The 20,514-nt window shown below is 38.5% G+C and overlaps 2 protein-coding genes across 4 annotated transcripts; both read left to right on the top strand.

The window, feature by feature from the left end:
- Window positions 1-226: 226 nt before the first annotated feature.
- lmbrd2a (LMBR1 domain containing 2a) lies at window positions 227-10,271 on the top strand. Its single transcript, XM_031309092.2, has 18 exons — window positions 227-368; window positions 1,708-1,925; window positions 2,205-2,314; window positions 3,453-3,551; window positions 3,659-3,826; window positions 3,945-4,155; window positions 4,321-4,395; window positions 4,540-4,644; window positions 4,745-4,928; window positions 6,357-6,538; window positions 6,752-6,885; window positions 7,126-7,231; window positions 7,403-7,500; window positions 8,347-8,450; window positions 8,806-8,852; window positions 8,995-9,103; window positions 9,344-9,434; window positions 9,559-10,271. The coding sequence occupies exons 2-18, from the start codon at window positions 1,752-1,754 to the stop codon at window positions 9,620-9,622; spliced, it is 2,061 nt and encodes a 686-aa protein (XP_031164952.1). The 5' UTR covers window positions 227-368; window positions 1,708-1,751; the 3' UTR covers window positions 9,623-10,271.
- A 527-nt stretch (window positions 10,272-10,798) lies between these two features.
- Window positions 10,799-19,711, top strand: golm1 (golgi membrane protein 1). Of its 3 annotated transcripts, none has more exons than XM_031309263.2 (11): window positions 10,799-11,029; window positions 12,629-12,770; window positions 13,636-13,815; window positions 14,021-14,075; window positions 14,189-14,291; window positions 14,534-14,657; window positions 15,210-15,372; window positions 15,617-15,829; window positions 15,944-16,108; window positions 16,352-16,450; window positions 16,834-19,711. In XM_031309263.2, exons 2-10 carry the CDS (start codon window positions 12,642-12,644, stop codon window positions 16,447-16,449), a joined length of 1,230 nt encoding a protein of 409 aa, XP_031165123.1. In that variant the 5' UTR covers window positions 10,799-11,029; window positions 12,629-12,641; the 3' UTR covers window position 16,450; window positions 16,834-19,711. The 3 variants fall into 3 exon arrangements, with proteins under 3 accessions (XP_031165123.1, XP_031165122.1, XP_031165121.1); XM_031309262.2 differs by having other exon boundaries at window positions 10,800-11,029; window positions 15,213-15,372; window positions 15,602-15,829; XM_031309261.2 differs by having other exon boundaries at window positions 10,801-11,029; window positions 15,602-15,829.
- Window positions 19,712-20,514: the final 803 nt, after the last annotated feature.

The following is a 20,514-nucleotide window of genomic DNA, read 5'->3' as shown; positions in this document are numbered from 1 at the left end:
ACCTGAGTAAATGTAGGCTACTAAGTTACTTTCCACCACTGTTCACATGTAGGTTACACAATATTTTGCAATATACTGTAGGCTATGCTTTTTTGTGGCACTATATGGCAATAAGGGTCCCATCTATGGGTCCCAGCCATGGATGTAGAGAGTCGGGTCAGAGGTCCCAGTGCCTGGTTTCCTGTTTGAGACGTCATTACTCGCCTACATTACCCACAACTCCTTGCTGCACCGTGTGGATGTTACGTAATGTAGTTTCAAAGGTTGTGTACATTTGTCGGACTACACGTCTGAGGAACATAATGTGACAGTAAATTCAGACAGTTAACCGCTTTACAAGCTCCAGCCTGAGAGAAGAAACTCAAAAGGTAAGAAGCACTTCTTATAATTTTTGGAATAACAGACTGTTTTCCACCGAGTTAATCTTAACGTTACAGGCCACGATGTAGCTACATCAACAATCCGAGTGCTTTTTGTTGTTAGGTGACCACGGTGCATGGGTGACAGAAATCGTGAAATTATTTAGCGCTCACCACAATTCAACTAAACTGTAAAAAAAAAAAAAAAAAAAAAAAAAAATTGGACTACATTAGGCTACATTTTAGATGGTTGCTAGAAAAAAAAGGAAACTATTGCTTTAACAGACTAGGCTAAACGCCTAAAGAACATATTTTTGTAGGAACATTTTGAACCACCCTGTTTTTTATTAGGCTAACTTAACGTTACTGATTAAGTGTCATTTTCTAAACACTGTTTGGCCATACTTTATGTTTTAATTGTTCTAAGGTCAAAGTACCAGATTTTAAAGGGACACTGCTGTGTGTTAGCAAAGTTTACCTATTTATTACAACACATTTTTTATAACATATTTTTTTATGTACCATTTTCAAAAGCATGCTGTTGAGTTTTAGGCTTGTGGATATACATTTCTATCATTACTTTGATCCATTCATTTCTTTACCTCGTGGAAATCAATAACACTCTTGAGCTTTGTAATTCATCACAGTGAACATCAAGTCTGCATCAGTTGTCTTCATAGTAACATTATTGTTGTTTGGCACTGCACTTTAAATGCAAATTTAAAACTCTTGCACTACATTGGGCTACAGAGTCTGCTATCAGATTTTCACATTTTACAGATTTTAATAAAAAGTCTGTAACAATAGATATATTCAAGTTTCTAAAACATAAGAGCATTATTTGCAGAATGATTAGTTGTAGCTGTAATGTAGTCTCCCATTGCCAGACCTGTGTCAGCGTTGGAGTATGGTCTGGCTACACAGCCTATCTATTCTGGGATAGGGAAAAAAACGCTTCGGCTCATTTGTCCAATCACAACCGTCCTGGGTAGCGCTAAGCCCCGATAGCGGAGATAGCGAGAAGGGAGGGGCGCGCTGGATATCAGGCTTTATCCCAGAAATGTACTTCTGTTGGTTGAGCCAGACTAGCTATAATGTAAAGTATATGAGATTTGTAGTAAATGGGCTAAAACATGCAAAACCACTTGTATGGTCCTTTTAATTTTTTTTCTTATTTTTCCCTCATTTGTTCTTTCATTTCCCCCTGCTCTCTCCCTCCTCACCTTATTACTGTATCATGTATGTGTTTTGCGCTAAGTCTTCAGGTCATACTGTTTCTCCCTTTTGTCCAACAGATAAGAGCTTATATCCAATCAGTTTGTCTCTGTTTATTTCTTTCCCCCTCCAGTGTATTATTATGAGTTCCTGATGTCTGTCTGTTGACTCATCACTATGAGTGGTGCTGCGCTGGCTGTTGTAGTTGTAGTTGTTTTCCTCTTGGCCCTCTACCTCCTCCAGCGCTATGGAGACTTGCGGAGGCAGCAGCGGATGGTCCTGTTGGGAACGCTGCTGTCCTGGTACCTCTGCTTCCTCATCGTCTTCATCCTGCCACTTGACGTCAGCACGGTATGAAACCATTGCAGCAGTTTAAAGTGCGTGTCAACATGAGGTCTTTTGCCTTGGTAACCATAGTTGTTTGGATTTTCTCAGGATAACAACAGGATCAACGGGATGAGAGTTTGTTTGTGTTTCTGAGAATAGTCTCTGTGTCAGTGAGATTGAGCTCTGTGTGTTTATTTATCTCTCCTCCGCGTGTTACCTGTACCTTTTGTAATGTGATGAATAGGAATAGGCTTCTTCATGGAGTGTGTTTGCCTCACTGTGTAAACTCTGCTCCTCTTTTAGACCATCTACAAGCAGTGTATTCTTGACAATGCAAACCACCCTGCTCCTGTAACTCAAGCAAGACACACTAATCAGACAGACAGCAAATCCTCTGTTTATCCAACTGTCAGGTAAATAAGATAACGTTTGATTTTTTTGGCAAATAATGTAATCCTTCAGATTGTGTTCCAAGGCCAACCAACATGATGCAAAATGTATATTCTTTTGGCTAAGTAAAAGTATGAAAACAAATATTATTTAGTCATTGCATGTCGATTCAGAAGTTATCAACATCCAAGCTGCATGAGTTTGGACAGTTTTAACTTACAACCTTTAAGTTGAGTTGATTTTCCATTGCTTGAAATCACAGAAACTAATCTTTCTTTCATAGCATTACATTTAGCATAGGCTTTAGTCTCAGCAGCATGTAGTATTATACACTCCTCTTTGTACTGCTTTGTAAGTTTAATGTTGTCAAACTGTGTAGATTGAATAATTAATGACACCACATTGCAGCATGGTGGCTCAATGGTTAGCACTTCTGACTCACAGCAAGAAGGTTCTGGGTTTGAATCCAGGTTGTTCCGGGCCTTTCTCCCCGTGTTTGCGTGGGTTTCCTCCGGCTGCTCTGTTTTCCTCCCACCATAAAGACATGCATGCTGGGTAACTAGGACTACACTTGAAAATTAGCCGACTGGCTAACACTGGCGCATTTACAGAAATGTTGATTGATGTGCATTGTCCTAATCAAAATAAATAAATCTACATCAAAAGCCATGGAAAGAATAACTGATAACAGTCCAGTTGTGATCATGTTCCTTTGAAAGTGTTTCTTTAGACCATAGGTTTTGAACTTTCAAACTGGGTTGGAAAACATTTTCAAGGGTTTCCACTTCTAAAAACAAGATATATGCATATATGGTATTGACTTAAATGTGTGATAGTTCTGCTTCCTCCCCAATATAATAAAATGGAAAGAAATCCCAATTATTTACTTGTGCTCACGCCATTGAAAAATTACAATTATGAAATTGTCTTTTCATAAACAGTACCCCTTTTGATCTGGGTCTACTCAATTTTTAGTGATACTACTTCATATTGGAGAGTTTTTTTCAGATAAATGCGTTAAAACTAAGTGTCAGATTTTAACATGTCTGACTTTGGTGACACTGAGTGTTAGTATTCAAAAAAGACAGTGGTAGACCGCTATGCACATCACTACAGTTCAAAGGGTGTTCTTGCAACTGTGCCACTGTATGTGTGTTACAGTATACCAAAGGTTTGTGAGGAACCATGGAGTTATATCCCAGATGGCATCCTACCAGTGTTGTGGAGAGTTGTATACTGGACATCCCAGTTTCTTACCTGGTAAGATACTCACACACTCTGTCACTTACTCCAACTGAGACTATAACTGCTGTATGTTCCCCCTTTCTTAATGAACATACTTTGTGTGTGTGTGTGTGTATAAACAGGCTGCTGTTGCCCTTCATGCAATCTTACGCACGATCGGGATCTTTCTCCAGAGTTGGAAAGATTAAGACAGCTCTCATTGAAAATGCTATCTATTATGGCACCTACCTCCTTATCTTCATCTCTCTGCTCGTGTACGTGGCTGCTCACCCACAGTGGCAACTCACATGGTAAGTCAAATGTACCTCAATTCAGGAAGCATTAGATGACTTGTGGAGTAAAGTTGTTTTTGGTTATGTTTTCGAAGCTGGTATTATGTCAGCAGATTTATCTGTAAAATTTGTGCAGGAGAGAGCTCCAGACCATTGGCATTACAGCCGCCAACACTTGGGGCCTCTTCCTTCTGGTGCTGTTGCTAGGCTATGGCCTGGTGGAGATCCCACGTTCTTATTGGCTCTCATCTTCCCACGGTTACCTGCTGGCCAAGACCTACTTCAAGGTAGCAAAAATGGCTACTGAGAAGGCATCGGCTGAGGAGAACCTAGCAGATGTTATGGAGGTGACATATTATATAAAATTCTGTGCTGTAAGATTATTACGAAAATAGATTCCAGCAGGTGCTAAATCTGAAAGTGTTTAGGGAATATTTCAACAGACTGCATATAAAAAAAATCCAAACTTTTTTTCCTTACTTTAACCAAAAAAAAATATTTCTTATAATCAGGAGGTGGCAGGCGTCCATGGATCTGTTAGGTACAACCACTGTCTCAGGAAGTGTGTAGACACTATTATTACAAAGGTAAGAAATACCCAGGCTATTGTTCATTAGATTAAATTCAGTAAAGTTTTTTTCATGAGTAAGTCCAAAGTTTAGTGTTGCATTTACAGTTTTTACAGTCAGGCTCTATGGGACAGTCTTCATCTGAGTGTCATCTCATTTCAGTGTCCCACTGAGTACCAAGAGGAGATGGGAAGAAATGTGGAAAGCTCTTGTGGTGAACAGAATGCCCTTCCCACCAAAAGAGGCCTGATTAAGCTTCATAAAAAAGTAATTATTATTTTTAACATTCTACTGTGGTTTTAAAGGATATAATGCAAAACATGACAGTGTATGTGTGAATAATATTTTTTGTGTGCGTGTGTTTCAGGTAATCTCTGCAGTGCAGAGACACAGTCAGACTCAGGTACAGTGGTCCATCTTGTTAGACCAGGCCTTTCATCTAGAAGATGTAGCTGAAAGCCAGAGCAGCCCGGTCCGACACTTCAACCACAGCTTCCCCTCAGTACGCCACCACAGCTGGATCTATCGCTTCATCTTCACTCCTACTGTGGGTGAGTTCAGTCAGTACTAGGGTTTAATCCCGGGAGACGGGATTCCCGGGAAATCTGATGAAGACTATTTCCCGATTCCCGGGAAAGGTTATGACGGGAAACGGGAAATAAAATGAAAAACGCAAGGAGTGCGCGTCTATTGTTGTCATACGGTAACGTTGATGCAGGCGACGGTGCAGGCTCACTAAATTCATTCAGCTGCAACAGTTGTTTGAAGCTCTTAGTACTATTCAGGCTACATCCGTGGAGGTGGAGAGAGCATTTTCTATCTGTGGCCAATTTGTCACAAAAATCCGAAACTGCCTGAGCGCAGTCTGTCAAAGCTCTCTGCTTCTTGAAAGCACACTTCCAGAAGAAAAAGAAAGAAGGGCAGGGTGAGAATGCATTGTAAACTGTAAAAAGAAATATGTAGCCTAAGATGTCACAAGTTCAATGCAATGCTGATATTGCTTTCTTCAATTCAGTTTTACATAGGCCTATGGCCCTGTCTTTTTGCAGTGCACAGTTTAGTTGTATGTGAACTTGTATGTGTTTAAAAGAGAAATATGCCTGCCCTGCCCTAATAAAGAAACATTTGGTTAACTTCGAGTGATTATTCCCGTTTGCAGCCGCTTACAAATCTCAACAGCCACAGAATGGATTTTGTTTAACAGAATGGTTTAGGAATCATTCAATGGTTTACTTTAGCAGATTTCGTTAGTTTTTATAATGGAGTTCTGTAAAATATTGGTTTTATAAGGGTTGCCTATGCATTTCATAATTAGCGCTGCAGCAGATGTCACGCACGCAGCTCACTTGATCACGCAGCAGTAATTGATTATTGCAAACTGTGTTGATGATGGACATAAACTGTGTTCTTTTGCCCTAATAATGATACAAATGATATAAAAAAATGTCAGTTTGGGATTTGGGAACGCATATTTGAATGATATCGATACATTACTTGGGCTTAAAAAAAACAACAACAAAAAAACAGCTATTTCATATATCTGATTCATCTAATTTTCGGGAAAAATATTAAACCCTAGTCAGTACCAACATCTCAAGTTTACAGATGGAAAGTAAGTACAGTTACTCAACTACTTCATTTAGGTACAAAATGAAGGTACTTTTGATAGTATTTCCATTTTGTGAGTCCTAATTTACTTCACTACATTTCAGAGATAAACTTTGTTCTTTACTGGACTTTTAATATCCTGATGGTGTTACTTTCACCCCTTTTGAAATGTATTTCTACAACTGATCAAACTTCTCAGTCGTGACAGTGGTTCCTTCCTAACCTGAATGTTGCTATTTTTGTATTCCAGTCATTCTGGTCTTCTATTAAGTATGAATAGATAATGCCCTTAACTATCTGCTTAACTAGATAGGTGTACACTGTGTGTGTGTGTGTGTGTGTGTGTGTGTGTGTGTGTGTGTGTGTGTCAGAGTGGTACTGGGAGTGTGTGTTCAGGCAGGGTTTCTACAGGCTGCTGGCAGTTCTCCTGTGTCTACTCTCAGCAACAGTTGTTTGGTCCGAGTGCACCTTCTTCAGCACACACCCTATCCTCTCCCTCTTCGCTGTCTTTGTTCAGATGGCGGAAAAACAACACAACTACATTTGTATCGAGGTGGGCACATATTGAGTGATGCACACACACAACAAACATGAGCTTCATTAAGCAAGAACACACTCAACAAAAACACACAGCGCCCACAGCCTGCAGAAAAATCCATCCAAGTTTTGACATGTATATTCTTAACAATATATCTAATCCATGCAACACTATATTGAACTAGCTAATCTGCCCTCTCTCTGTACTTGTTTTGTTTATTTCCACCAGATGGCGTGCTTTGTCAGTATCCTCTTCCTGTGTGTCTGTGTCTACTCCACAGTGTTCAGGATACGAGTTTTCAACTACTATTACCTGGTGCCACATCACCAGACTGATGCTTACAGCCTGCAGTTCAGCGGCATGTATGTTACTCATTAAAGTCATAATACAAGAGATGTATTTCACATAATAGGTGTAAGAGACATTTTGGAACATATTTGTTAGTTTGGTCAAAACATCAGCTGAAACTCTAGCACCTTTTACAGTAAACAGAATTATAGGGCACTATTTCAATAGAGGATCACAGTCTGCTCTTTTCACATTTGGTTGAACTCCTGTATTATGATATTGGGTTTCTTCTCTTTGTTTTCTTTGCCTCTCAGGTTGTTTTGTCGTCTGACCCCTCCTTTATGCCTCAACTTTCTGGGCCTGATTCACATGGACTCCGCTATCTCACACCAGGACAGAATACAGACATCCTACACCTCTGTGGGTCCCACACAAACATGCACAAACCAACACATACACAGATAGTATTACTAACAAAGACATACAATGCACTCTCATTCAAGTGCATGTTTACAGAAAATGTATGTAGAAACGTCAAATTGTCTTTGCATTCAAACCAAATGGATTGATGTCTTTCTTTCCCTCTGTCAGATCATGGGTTCTATGCGTGTGCTATATTTCATATCTGATGGGTTCTACATCTACTATCCCATGCTGGTGTTGCTACTCTGCTTTGCCACTTTTTACAGGTAAGCCAATAACCACTAACAACTAAATACTATTTTTATCAATTTGATATACATAGTGTAGTTTTGTTTATATATATTAGCTTATTACAGATATATCGGTATCAGTGTATGTGTATATATGTAGATCGATAAGTAACATTCCATACTTACCGTTTGTCCATTAGAGAGCACCAACAGCTTCTGACAGGTTTTTTAATTGTAAAATATCCCACTTAGTATGTATCTTGGTCACAATTCTTTAAATAAACAAATCTAAAGGGACCCATATCAAGATTGTTTGTTTTTGTTTTAAAAATGTACTATCAGACAATATATAATTTTTTAAACTTTTAAATATTATGGTATAGTATCAGTCGAGCTACAATGCTTATATTATGATAATATAAATGGGGAAATAACTTCATTTAGCTTTGTGCCTAATGCATTCTCATGCCTATGTTCAATTAATAATTATACAAATGTACAACACTATTTTGTCATTATGTGCATCAAGTAGGATTATAAAGAGAAAGGACACTGAAAGTGAGTGTGTGGGCGACCTCTCCTTTCCCTTTCTATACAGTTTTTTGTCCTGCAACTGTAATTAACTGGGGTTGGATGTGTACACAACCCACCTCTTTGGTACAAGTGGGATTCCACTCATGTATAAGTTTGCCTATACTGTCCATGTAATCCCCCTCTGATATGATCAATTTGATCAACTGATATGATATGATATGATATGATATGATGAAGCTTTTTGGATAACAGATCAATACTGAACAGGAAGTCTGTGGGGAATGGATCTGCTCAGAGAAACATGTCTTTTTTATGCAGCACATTGTAATTGTGTGTCTGGGTTTGTAGCCTGGGCTCTCGCTGTTTGAACCTCCTCGGCTTTCATCAGTACATCACTGACGATCACTTGACCTCTGACCTGGTGGATGAAGGCAGGGAACTCATCAGAAGAGGTAGTTTCATTACAAATTCAATCACTCACAATTTCTGATGTATCTGCTCAAAGGTGCAGTATTTGTTTTGACTCTTTGATTAACTTTACAAAAATAAGCCACATTATCGCAGACCTGATTATTTATTTCTTCCTCTCTTGTCTCTAAACTTAATTGGTAGTTATTAGATCAAACAGGTTACTTCACTGGTTAATTATTTTAATTTTCCTATTTATTTATTTATTTTACCTCAGTTTACATTAAGTTGTTGTATTTGTATCTGAAAGTTGTCATTATTTGTTGACTCACTGTACTTTTAGTTAAACAAATTGCACATGCTTTTATACAATATTGACTACAATTTGTTCTTTTGTAGAAAGAAGAATAAAACAGAAGGCTGAGGATGGAGAAAATCGAAGATGGGTTAGAAATGGTTATTCTATCAAATCATATATCTTACAATTTTCTTTGAAGCCAAGAAACTCAATGTGTTGGCCCACTGGTTCTACTGGTTTGTGTTAAGTGTGTCTAGGTATTTATGAGCCTCTTTTGTTTTCTGTTTCAGGCCTGGAGGGAGCGGTATGGAGTCCAGGGGGCTACTGGGCGGACCAGAGCTGGTTACACTCAGCTGAATGATAACCAGAGCAGCCCTGTCACAGAGATCAACAATAGTGGTAGGGATAAAAGAAGACTAGTATAACCATGGAAAAAATATATATTTTTGTGTTGCTCTCAGCTATGAAAATGAATATGGCAAGACGTTCACAACAGGGTCTCAGTAGACAGCTTGATTTCATATTTCATGCTTGTTTGTATTAGAGTTTGTTCATTACCACTAGACTCTCACTTATATCCATCAAGAGGTCTGCCTGCTTACAGTACACACTAAAAACAGAGCTCTCTGTTATTCTCAGTTATCCCATTCACCAGAAGAGATGGGGAGGAGGAGGAGCAGAGATGCTTACTGCAAGATAACTTCAGTGATGAAGGTTCACCAAACAGAAGGTATGCTTTTTTTTTTTTGCAAAATGAATTGAACATGGGTATTTAATAGGCTGAATAAGAATGAAACAGGCTTTATTATTCTAGAAATATAATATATACTGTCTCTCTTTGTCTGACACTGTAGATCCACAGGAGGACGTTACCTGTCTGTGTCACCTTCTCGGACAGGCATCTTTGACGATGTTTGATAGACAAAAGACATGGAGGGAGAACAAAATAAAGCTAGTACATGCTGGAATTGGAAAAAAAGGACTAAAGACTTCTTGAGTGAAGTCTTAATGCAAAGAATTACACAGTATCTCAGGAAATAAAGAGGAAGATAATGTATCTGAGACATGGACATACAATCACTAACAATCATTAACTGAAAGAGAATACTGTGATTAACCTGTTTGTGCACAGCCAAACCCTTTTTCCAGTATTTTTGATATTGCCTTTCAAACAGTATTGTTTTACAAGTGTAGATTGATGGATGAAGGACATGAATGGCACACTTATGCACCTGCAGTCATTTAGGATAACCGCACATGATACACGAGGAAATGTATTGCTGTCTGAATATTTCACCATAAGAGTTGACATGTTTTATTTTTTAATTAAATATCTGTGAAAACACTGAAACAAAAACAAGTTGAAAACTGAATCATGTCACAAAGAGAAGATATCAACAGCATAACGTATTTCTTGTTGGATATTTTGTGCTCGCAAAGAAATAACTTGTTTGTATGTCTACAAATACCTATTATTTTCTGTATGCATATTTTGTCTTTATGTTTTGTATGGTGTGTCTACCATGATAATGAAATTAAATATAAGTTAACCCATTTATGCAATCTTCATTAGATAATGAGTAACTTCAATGTGATGCACCAGCATCTTCAGTTTTTGCATTATTACTTGTTTTTTTATATCATAAAAAGTAGTTGGGACAAATGTCTCAAAATCTAATATAAATAACAAATAACCTTCACCTTCAGGTAAGACTAAATGAAGTAAAACAGTGTTTTGGTGTTTTTTTTTTATTGAAATCCATCCTTTTTTGACAATTATTTAACATAAATTACTAACATTATTTGTTTTATAGTTTTGATAATGTCTGGTTTGATTCAGTTAATAATATTCCGTAATGAGTTGACAAGTCGAACAATCAATATCGATTGCAGCAGCAATTACACTCTTACAGAAGCACTTTCTACAGGAAATGTATGAAATTAAATGTATTTTTGAGTTATTTTAGTGAAATGATGGTCTACCCAAAACGCCGTTTTTTCCTACAGCAGGCAGAGGCAGTATGCTGTATGTTTATTTCTGCTGTCAAGTTCTGCATTTTAACATTGGGGTTGACTCCCTTTCAGAGCCATCCTCAAGTGGCCACTCGATTAACCGCAGTTTTTACACTGGCTTCATTTTTCAGCACCGCTTGTTGTCCCAGAGGACACTCTGCTGTTTGTATGGCAATAATGGATACGAGGTAACTGCCTAGCGGTAATGCGCTGGTAATTACAGGAGAAACGCGGCCAGATTGTCAAGTATATCACCAAGTATCAATCCATATACTGGGCTCAACGTTTATTCCTGTTTTGCGTCTCTAGCGGGTAAGTTTAGTAGCTCACGTTAACTGAAAGACTGGCTGCTAGCGTAAACGTTAGCTAGCTAACTGCTAGCGTCAAATGTTAACGTTAGCCTAAAGCTATAACGCTAGCTACTTAATCGCTGTGGAGATATTGTTTGTGTGTTTATGTTTTATATCTATGGGTCTGACAATGCAAGACTAACCTAAAGCTAAAGGCAACTGGAGATAAGCTATGTTGCTAACTACGAAAGCGTTATCCTGCAGTAGAGTGGCAACGCTAACGGTAATTGCTTTCAGCATAGACTCAAATAATAAGACTTGTCAGATTAGCTACGCTTAGCTAGCTAGTTAATTAACTTTATTTCTAGGGTTGGCTGTTAACATTTTTTGAAAAAAAGATATACTGCAACATAAACTACTAACGTTAAGTCTCCGTGATAGCTGTTAACATCACCTAATTTCTCATTCCGGGACCTGAATTAATCTGATCTATTATATGAATAACCTTTTTGTCTAACATTAGCTGTTTAATGTTAGCAGTTACGTAAAGAAAAAGAAGAAGCTCTGTCAGGGTAACGTTACTACTCAACACGTTTAAGGTCAATTGTTTACAGGCCTGGGATGTGATTTGGTAGCTAACGCCAGATTTTCTAATTTCATCCCAGTGTGTGTTTGTCATCTGTGCCACGCTTTCCTGTAACGTTGCTGCTGTGACAACACAAGGAGTCATGCGTCGACATTAATATCAACATCACTAACTAGCTTGGTTAATACGTGGCATCGATTTCTCTTCTGTGAAATCACAATTCTAAGTATTGCCATGTCTTCATTAACGTTATCTCTTTGTGGTGTTTGATTCAAACCCGCTGTTTTTTGATTTTACTTTTTTTGTATTTAAGTCTATAAAAGTTGCATGAGGTAAATTACTAAGTAGATTATATTTTACTATTTAAGTAATTATTTGCACCTGGGTCTTGCCGGCATTTGCATGATGGGAAGAACCAAGCATGGGTATTCAGGGTTGGGCGTATTAGTTTGCATTGTACATTGCCGCCACCAGGCAATATGAAACTGTACCAGTGAAATGGAAGTATATCAGACTTTGGTTCTTGGTACGGGTGAATACCTGTTGTGTTTCAGCACCTATGTGTCTTTGGGAATGTCCTCAGGATCTTGCAAACATTTTAATTGAGTCAGCATTGTTAGAACTGAGGTCTTCTTGCTGCTCCATAGTGTTGCGTATTATGTACATGTCTGTCATGAATGCCTCTTTAAAACGTTGTCTCGATAAGTGTGCACATAACAACAAAGTTGCTGACACCATGGACATGAGTTTGGTGTGACATTAGCTGAAGCAGAAGTAGCTCACTGCTACTTGCAGGCCTGACAACAAGCTTTTTACATGTTTATAAGCAACCTGCAAAACAAACACCTGTGTAGACTCCTTAAATGACCTTAGCCTTGTTATCAGCAACAACTGGCCTTGTGTCAGCTGACAAATTTCAAATAGTAGATGTAATTCAGGGCTCAAAGACAGAAAGGACTTGTTTAAAACATGCGATTATACAGTTAATAGAAAGTGTGCTGAGTCTGACCCTGGCTGTGGTTTGTGTGTGTCTAGTTTGTACACAGCTATGGGTGGGCTGGGAAATGGACGTCGTGGAGGAAGATCTCCCCCTCTAATGATTGGCGCTCTAATTGCCTGTATCCTGGTTCTGGGCTTCAACTACTGGGTGTCAAGCTCCCGCAACCTGGAGCTACAGGTAGGTTGATCTATGCGTTTCTGTGAATTTCTAACCATAGTGGACAGTGCAAATATTAACTTAAAAATTGCTGTAAAACCGTAAGTTTATATATATATGTATGTATGTATGTATGTATGTATATATATTGTGTGTGTGTGTATGTATGTGTGTGTATATATATATATATATATATATATATATATATATATATATATATATATATATATATATATATATATATATATATATACATTTTAATGTAGTTTAAAGTATCTAATGTTTGAAATCATTACCAGTTGATTCATATTTTCTCTCTTGCAATGTCAGCTTCTAGCATTTGCCTAAACTGTATGTGTTTACAGTTCACATGCTGTCTAATGATAAAACAAGTTATCATGAACTGAGGTTTTGGTGCAGATCTGCAATAACAATGCATTCCCTTCTGCAGAAGTTAGATTTGCTTCATCAGTTCCTTATTTTGTCTTCAGTTTTTTCAGGGTTTCAGTTGTGGGAAGGTCTTTTTGTCAGTTATGTTATTTTCTTTTATACCTTTCACAACACATCCTTTAATGCAAGTCACTATGAGCAACTCATTTAACCCATGTCCTTGCTTATTTGTATTGTGAAATAGGAATATACTTAAAGGCCCAAACATTTCTGCTGTTTTGTAGAAGCCTTTGTACCATTGTTGCTGATCTTTTTTTACTGGGTATAAGTGGCATGAAGAAGAAACTCCCAAAACGCAGCCAGTGTGCTTTATATTTTGTTATTATAATGTGAGTTTCTGTAAATAGCCAGTGTTTTTTTCACTGCTCACTGTACAGTCAGGTTGTTGCTATCATTACCTGTGTCATTACTCTTTGTCTTTGTGTGTGTGATACAGACTAAGATGTATGAGTTGGAGGGCCAGGTGCGACGTGGAGCAGCAGAGCGAGGAGTAGTGGAGCTGAAGAAGAATGAGTTCCAGGAGGAGATCCTGAGACAGAAGGAGCAGATCAGCCACATAGAAAGCCTCTACAAGAGACAGCTCGAAGGATCTCAGAACACCTGCAGCCAGGAGAAGGTGTGCACATACTCCTGTGGGAGTTAAATGATGTCAGAATGAAACAGGGACAAATCAACATTAGACTATAAGCTATTGCCACAGAGGAATTTGGGGGCCTAGATTCACTCACTGTTGTGGTTCACACTAATCTCACACAGTGTCAAAGGAAAAATACAAACTGTAAAGCTACTGTAAATATAAATTTTATTTTTTTTGCTTCAAGGGGACACTGCAGCAAAACATTTCCACCAGTACCAAAACCATACAGGAACTCAAAGGTAACTATTAACCTCTATTTGCATTGCGTTAGAAGCCAACAGAGCTCTGTAGAAAAATTAGATAATTCAGTTCTTATGTGGCTCTTAATGTCTTGTGTGTGTCTGTACTGTAGGTAATTTAAATCAGCTAAATGATGACCTGGGGAAGCTTCAGAAGGAGCTGCAGAGTTGCCAAGGCAACATCAAAACCCTCAACAACAAACTCACTTATGACATGTAAGAAAAAGATTCCTTTAATTATATTTATACAGGTTTGTTTAAAAGTAGATCAAGGTGCATCTACATTTATGTTAATTGCAGCCCTCTTAATATGAATAAATGACAATAACCACAACTCATCAGCGTTATTAATATGTGTGTGTCTGTGTGTCTGTCTGTCTGTCTGTCTGTCTGTCTGTCTGTCTGTCTGTCTGTCTGTCTGTCTGTCTGTATGCATGCATGCATGCATGCATGTGTAGGACCCATTGTCACTCCCAGGTCCTGTCCCAGAAGGAGTTGTGTGAGGAGAGAGTGGCTGCTGCTAAACTGGAAGTTCAGAAGAAAATGGAGAAGCTCATCCCTCCTTCAGGTGTCTCTTCACAGGTAAGTTGGCTTTTCTGTTTGACAATGAACCATGTGTAAGGCTGTAAACCATGTTTACTCTGGTGGCGTCTAGAGTCCTTCCACAGATCCGGATCCACTTCTGCAGTGGTCATAAAAGCTCCATTGTGCTCTGTTAAAGCCATAGAAGGAAGATTTTATTTCTATGATTAAAACTCTCAAACTGTTCCTCAACGAACACATTTGCATTTCTTTGTAATACAGAAAAACAGCAACTCATCAGGCTTGGTGATGTTCTAACCTAGCTTTTTTGACACCCACAATTAGTAATTTTCCTGAGTCTCTGTAGCCTGTTTACATGACATTTACAAGTGTGGAAATGGAGTTGATGTTGCACCTGTTTATGTAGCATAGTCAAAAGGAAAGGACTGGCCCACTTACAGTAGATGCAGGGCCAGGGTTTCAGATTTTCTGGTCCCCAAGCGTATATAGTAAAATGCTATTGACTGGCTTTGACGTTTCTTACTTTTGCAATCATTGTCCTCCCATTGATGACGTAAAGAAATGTAGTATATGATGATGTTTACTCCTCAGCAGGAAAATGCAGTGGATGGAGCAGCAAAAAAGGACAGACCAGTCATGACTGGGGTTGATGTAGTTAAAACAGCAACTGTTGTAAGCCACACACCGAGCCTCTCTCAGCCCAAAGGAAATGATCCACCTGAACTATTGACCAATGAGATCATCGTGGACAAAGGTAACAAACCTGCATGTCCTGGTGGCTCAATCTACTCAACTGAAAAGCATGCAATGACAATAATATTTATGTATATGTATGTAGGTATGTACTGTACATACTGTACATCCAATGCATGTTGTGTATCTCTGCATAACTTTATGTAGACTTATGTAGATTTGCAATAACAAGTGTAATAATAAGTGTACACCCTCACATTGCACTTGCTTCCTGCCTTGTTGTTTACCAGGTCCTGATGCCCCAGTGGACCTGCCTCCAGAGAAGGATCTCTCCAAAGTAGAGTCCCAGTCTGTTCCCTCAGCTGCTGCAGTTAAGCAAGACATTTTGCTACCACCAGAGGGAGCTGTCAAAACACAGGAGGGTGAGGCAGAGACCAGTGAACCTTTGAAGAATAACCTGACTGAGGATAAATATGTGGAGGTGATGGATGCTCATGAAGAGGGCACTCAGACAGAAGGTAGAAGGCATGGTTCACTGAAGGCAGTGAACTAGTTTGTTATTCCTATCCAGGCATTCTCAGCAAAGAGGTGCAATTTTAATAAAATGAACAACAATTTGGTCATGTCTCCAGGGGTAGACCCTGGGATGGAAGGCATGCTGATTGGCCAGGTGACGGAAAATGAGACTCCTATTGGTCAGAAACGTGAGGAGCCGGAAGAATATGACGCAGACGAGCAAGTCGTGGGTGGACTCGATTTGGAGAAACAGCAGCAGAGTAAACTGGCTGAAAATATAGGTGTGTGTCTTAGAGAATAAAACTGAAAAGGTGCGTGTGTGTGTATAGAGAGGGAGAGAGCATGAGAGAATAGCCTCAGTCTCCACTTTTGGGTTTATCTAAGTGCAGTTGGCCAGAAGGCCAGAGCTTAGGTTTGAGTGAGGGATAGTTCCTTACTGATACAGATTAAGAAATAAATGCACTGTGCTTAAAAGGGGATTTGTGTGTGCTTCGTGGTAAAAACCACATTGTGCCTTCTGATAGACAAGGACATGGAGGAGGAGCTGGCTGACTATAATGGAGATGATGAGAATGAAGGCGAGTTTGAAGCAGACAAACAAGCTGAGCTTGCTCAAATCTGAGGTATACACTGAAACGCACACCAATGTTTTCCTCACTGACAGCCTCACTTTCTTGTTCTTCATGTCATAGTATAATAATATCAACTCAACATGTCACACATTGTAATTGCTAAAAATCACTTCAAGGTTTTAGCAGCTGAACTCCAAGATTGGTCATTGTTTATTTATTGGCAGCAGATTGACAACACCTTTTTCCTTGGAACACATTTTTTTGACAAAACGTTTTAATTTCATTTATATTTTCTTCATGAAAGGTTATGCAGCTTTTTAGATCTTTTACCAGTTAAATGTACGCCTGCTGTAGGCGCTGTGCAGCTATATTAATAGAAAATATAAACACAGGTATGCTTGTGTTATTAAATCATTTAAACTTTTTTCTTGCAGGGCTGAAGTCGGAGAAGGAGCCTACACACGACATAAGAAGCAGCACCCCTTATACACCTCTGCACAACAGCACTATACAGGTTAATACAGCCCTCCTAACAGTGAATACAAATCAAACCCAAATGGAAATCCCTCTAAAGGTGCTGACAAACCAAGGATATCGTCTGTCGCCCTAGTTTTTGCAGTATGCCACACACCGTCGCTACTCTGCGACCCTCGTCTCGGTTGGAATCTATCTGATTGGCTATTATATCATATATCGTATATATGCTAGTTGGCCGTTGACTGTAGTCTTTGCGGTGTGTTCAAGCGTAACTTTTTGGCCAAGACACGACGTGAGAAAACGTGAGGCGACGCCAGAGACGGCCTTCGTCGCCACTAGTTCTTTGCCATCTGCTTCGTGTGTCAGCACCTTTAGAAAGACTTGTTACGTTTTCTGTATTAGAGTAAAAATATTTACGACTTCATGTTCAACTCACAATATTCTGAAAGAGCCACAGGAAAAAAAACTGAAATATGCAAATGTCAGCCCAACATGGTTTCTGATCACATGCATTTAACTGTACACATAAAACACCCAAGGAGGCTTTTATGGTGGTGACTGTGCTTACATTCATTTCTGTATATTTAGTCTCAAGAGTTGACACCAGCTTGAAAAATTTAACATCTCAACAGCCCTGGAAATCAGTGGATTTTGATGACGTGATTAGATGTGTTGTTTATGTTCACTCCATAATGACTGTAACTTCAATGATAAAACATAAGTGATGATGATGTGTAGACCCTTATAGGGTTAAGAGGTGTGAAATGCTGTAGTAAGTGTAAATGATCTAAGTGATCCCGATGATAGAACTCTGCAGCACAGGTTCAACAGCATCTTGAACAACGCCTTAAGTTCCTCCTGTACACAGTCTCTCATAGAAAGGATGCTGACTTCGAGTCAATGGCCAGGACATTTCACTTTCACATTTTCTCTACAAAATGTCTGTCAGTGAACGCAAAAGAGGCTTTTCATGACTGGAGCAAATTAAATAAATGTGCTGAGATTCTTGTTACTGCTAAATCCAATTGTGTCATTTGGATGCTGTACCCAGTCAAACAGGAAAATGAAAACATTAGCTTCTTTTAATTCCCATGTAGCCAAACATGCTGTAAAAAGTAAGTTTGACTTAATGACATGCCACAAAACAAACGGGCAAATTCACCTTCTTGGTTATATACTGATGTAACTTTGTCAGGTATTAAACATACAATATATTTGCTGTAACTGGACATTTTTCATCAATGAGCATTTCTGCGTCACTTAGTTGATTTGCTTTTGCATTTTAGTGGCAGCGGGGCCTTCATTCTCAGCTATATTTTCAGACCAAAAAGTCACAAGGTTGAATCGGTACTGTGCTCAACATTTAGGATCCGTAAGACAGAAAATATTTTGAAACACCAGGTAAATTACTAGTGGTATTAGTAGATCAACAATCTTATTTTATTTGCCTTATCGATTCTGTGTACACCAGTTTTCCCCTACGCTCTGATGTGTCTGACACAGTGGAGGTTGGATGTAGAGCCGGGTACATGTGTACTGATTCTGGACCTTTACTTTGTGGATACAGCCTCTGGTCTGCTGAATTGATGGATTGTATAATTTGTGAAGAGGACATTGACTTGAAACAGGAACCCTGTGTTGTGCTGGGCTCCCGCAATCTAGCAGATGTGAACTACTCCGTAGTTGTGCTAAAATGTATTAGTCCATTCAACTTAAAGCTGCACTAGACTGGAAATTGTTTGGGTGAGCGCAAAACACAAACTAATATTAGATACAGAAATAACAAAAAGTTAGTCAAATTTTGTGGCGGGATCTTTTGTTGCCTTGTGTTTTATACAGAACATTAGCTTCAATGAAGATGAATATATATATATTTTTTTTATTTATTTACTTTTTTCATGGAACATTGACTGCTTGAACCCCATGAACAAAAACTCTTATCTTAACACCATACAAGTGTTAACAAAACTTCATCATGCTTATTTTTAGTAGACTATTACTATTATTACATTTTTTACATTAGCTTCCCACCAAAAAGTAAGAAAGATGGTATAGTACAGTCTTTTATATGTGTTTCCTTGTAAAATAAGTGTTACTTGATGTCTTGGAAACTTTGAAAACTTAACTGTGATTTAAAAACACGTGTTTGTTATATTGGACACGATAAAGACTAAAATACTGGGAACAACATTTCAGTGCAAAGTCAGGTAATCAGGTAACTTTTCCTTTTTAGGAACACAAATTTAAAAAAAAATAGTGGTTTATGATACAAACGTTTTCCAGTGAGTTCATATTATTGTCTCAAATTTCAAATTATTGTCCCAAAAAAAAAAACTGGGGCCATGATGGCTCATGTTTCACAGAGCAGATGACAGATTAATATGACTAAGATAGATTGATGGAAAGCCTTTGACACGGAGCGTCCAAACCAGTCGCACACCAGCACTCCTGTTTAAACAAATTAACATGGACTCTCATTTATTTCAGAGTGTCTTTTGTTTCCCCTTTGGTCAATCTCACAGGAGAAATGGGGTTCCAGATTGTTATGTTTTATTTTAAATGTTGCCGTTATTCATTGTTGATTTTGTTGTCTGACACTGCAAAAACTTGGGACAACTACTGCTTTGTTTTGTCAGAAAGCTTTGTCTGCTCATTTCTGTACATTTTCAAGTCTGTGTATCTTGAGAGAAAATGGTTTAGAATTTGTATAAGTTGGATTCACCTTTTTGTTGTTGATTTCATGTTTGAATGTGAAATGTGAATCATGAAATGTTTAAATGATTATAGGCTTTATTTATGATCGAAAATAAAAATAGTTTTTACTACCACTATCAAGACATGTTTTCATGTGGCATTTATTGTTTAGAGTAACCAATGGTATAACCTTACCCAATACACACTGAACACTATGTATGTATATGGGAGTAATGGTACAATAAAACAATTATCCACAAGTACACACATACAGTGTTCACAAGCCTTTAAGAGAACATGTTTCACCCATTAATCTTGATTACCCAGAAGATCAATTTAAACAAAGAGGCAAATAAAAACACTTGTTTTCTTTTTGTTTCTAAGTCATTGTGAGCATTAAAGTTAAAGTGCTTATATTATGCTTTTTGGCTTTTTCCCTTTCCTTTATGGTGTTATATATCTTTTTCTGCACGTTATAGGAGCCCAAAGTCCACCCCAAAGGGACTTACCATCTTCCAGAGAAAACACTGTTCACAAACTGCTCCAAACAGCTCTATTGTAGTCCAGCCTTTACTTCCGTGATGAACGTGCGTCACTTTGTAACACGTTGCTCACCTAGCTGCTAGCTTGGCAGGACCTCATCAAAGCCCGTCTATGGAAAGCCTGTTCGCTCCCTATTTAGCCCCATTGTACCAAATTTGGTTGCAGTTCCACCAGAGTTCCACTGGGGGTGATTGCAGGTGAGTGCAAAATGAATGGGACTCTATGGAGCTAGACGGCTAAAATTGTCTCTTTCGCCTGACTGTCGTTGAGAAATCTCAGATTTGATTGTAGTTTTTGCAAGTTCAACATGGATTATAGGTCGAAAGTTGAATAAACGAGTACTTATGTCCTTTCGATTTCTTACAGGTTGAGTTGTTGTTGCCCATAACACGCTAGCATTC

Source organism: Sander lucioperca, chromosome 2 (genome assembly GCF_008315115.2).
Source record: "Sander lucioperca isolate FBNREF2018 chromosome 2, SLUC_FBN_1.2, whole genome shotgun sequence".
NCBI lineage: Eukaryota > Metazoa > Chordata > Actinopteri > Perciformes > Percidae > Sander > Sander lucioperca.
The sequence above is the reverse complement of the archived record's forward strand: the minus strand, read 5'-3'. Positions and strand labels throughout refer to the sequence as shown.

What these genes read in the sequence shown, in the direction of transcription:
- golm1 (XM_031309261.2), top strand. Translation starts at nt 12,642, where the DNA reads ATGGGTGGGCTGGGAAATGGACGTCGTGGAGGAAGATCTCCCCCTCTA. An exon ending in TGAGATCATCGTGGACAAAG is followed by an intron (nt 15,373 to 15,601) that starts GTAACAAACCTG and finishes GTTGTTTACCAG; the next exon opens with GTCCTGATGCCCCAGTGGAC. An exon ending in TAAACTGGCTGAAAATATAG is followed by an intron (nt 16,109 to 16,351) that starts GTGTGTGTCTTA and finishes GCCTTCTGATAG; the next exon opens with ACAAGGACATGGAGGAGGAG.
- lmbrd2a (XM_031309092.2), top strand. Translation starts at nt 1,752, where the DNA reads ATGAGTGGTGCTGCGCTGGCTGTTGTAGTTGTAGTTGTTTTCCTCTTG. An exon ending in TAGACACTATTATTACAAAG is followed by an intron (nt 4,396 to 4,539) that starts GTAAGAAATACC and finishes ATCTCATTTCAG; the next exon opens with TGTCCCACTGAGTACCAAGA. An exon ending in GAAGGTTCACCAAACAGAAG is followed by an intron (nt 9,435 to 9,558) that starts GTATGCTTTTTT and finishes CTGACACTGTAG; the next exon opens with ATCCACAGGAGGACGTTACC.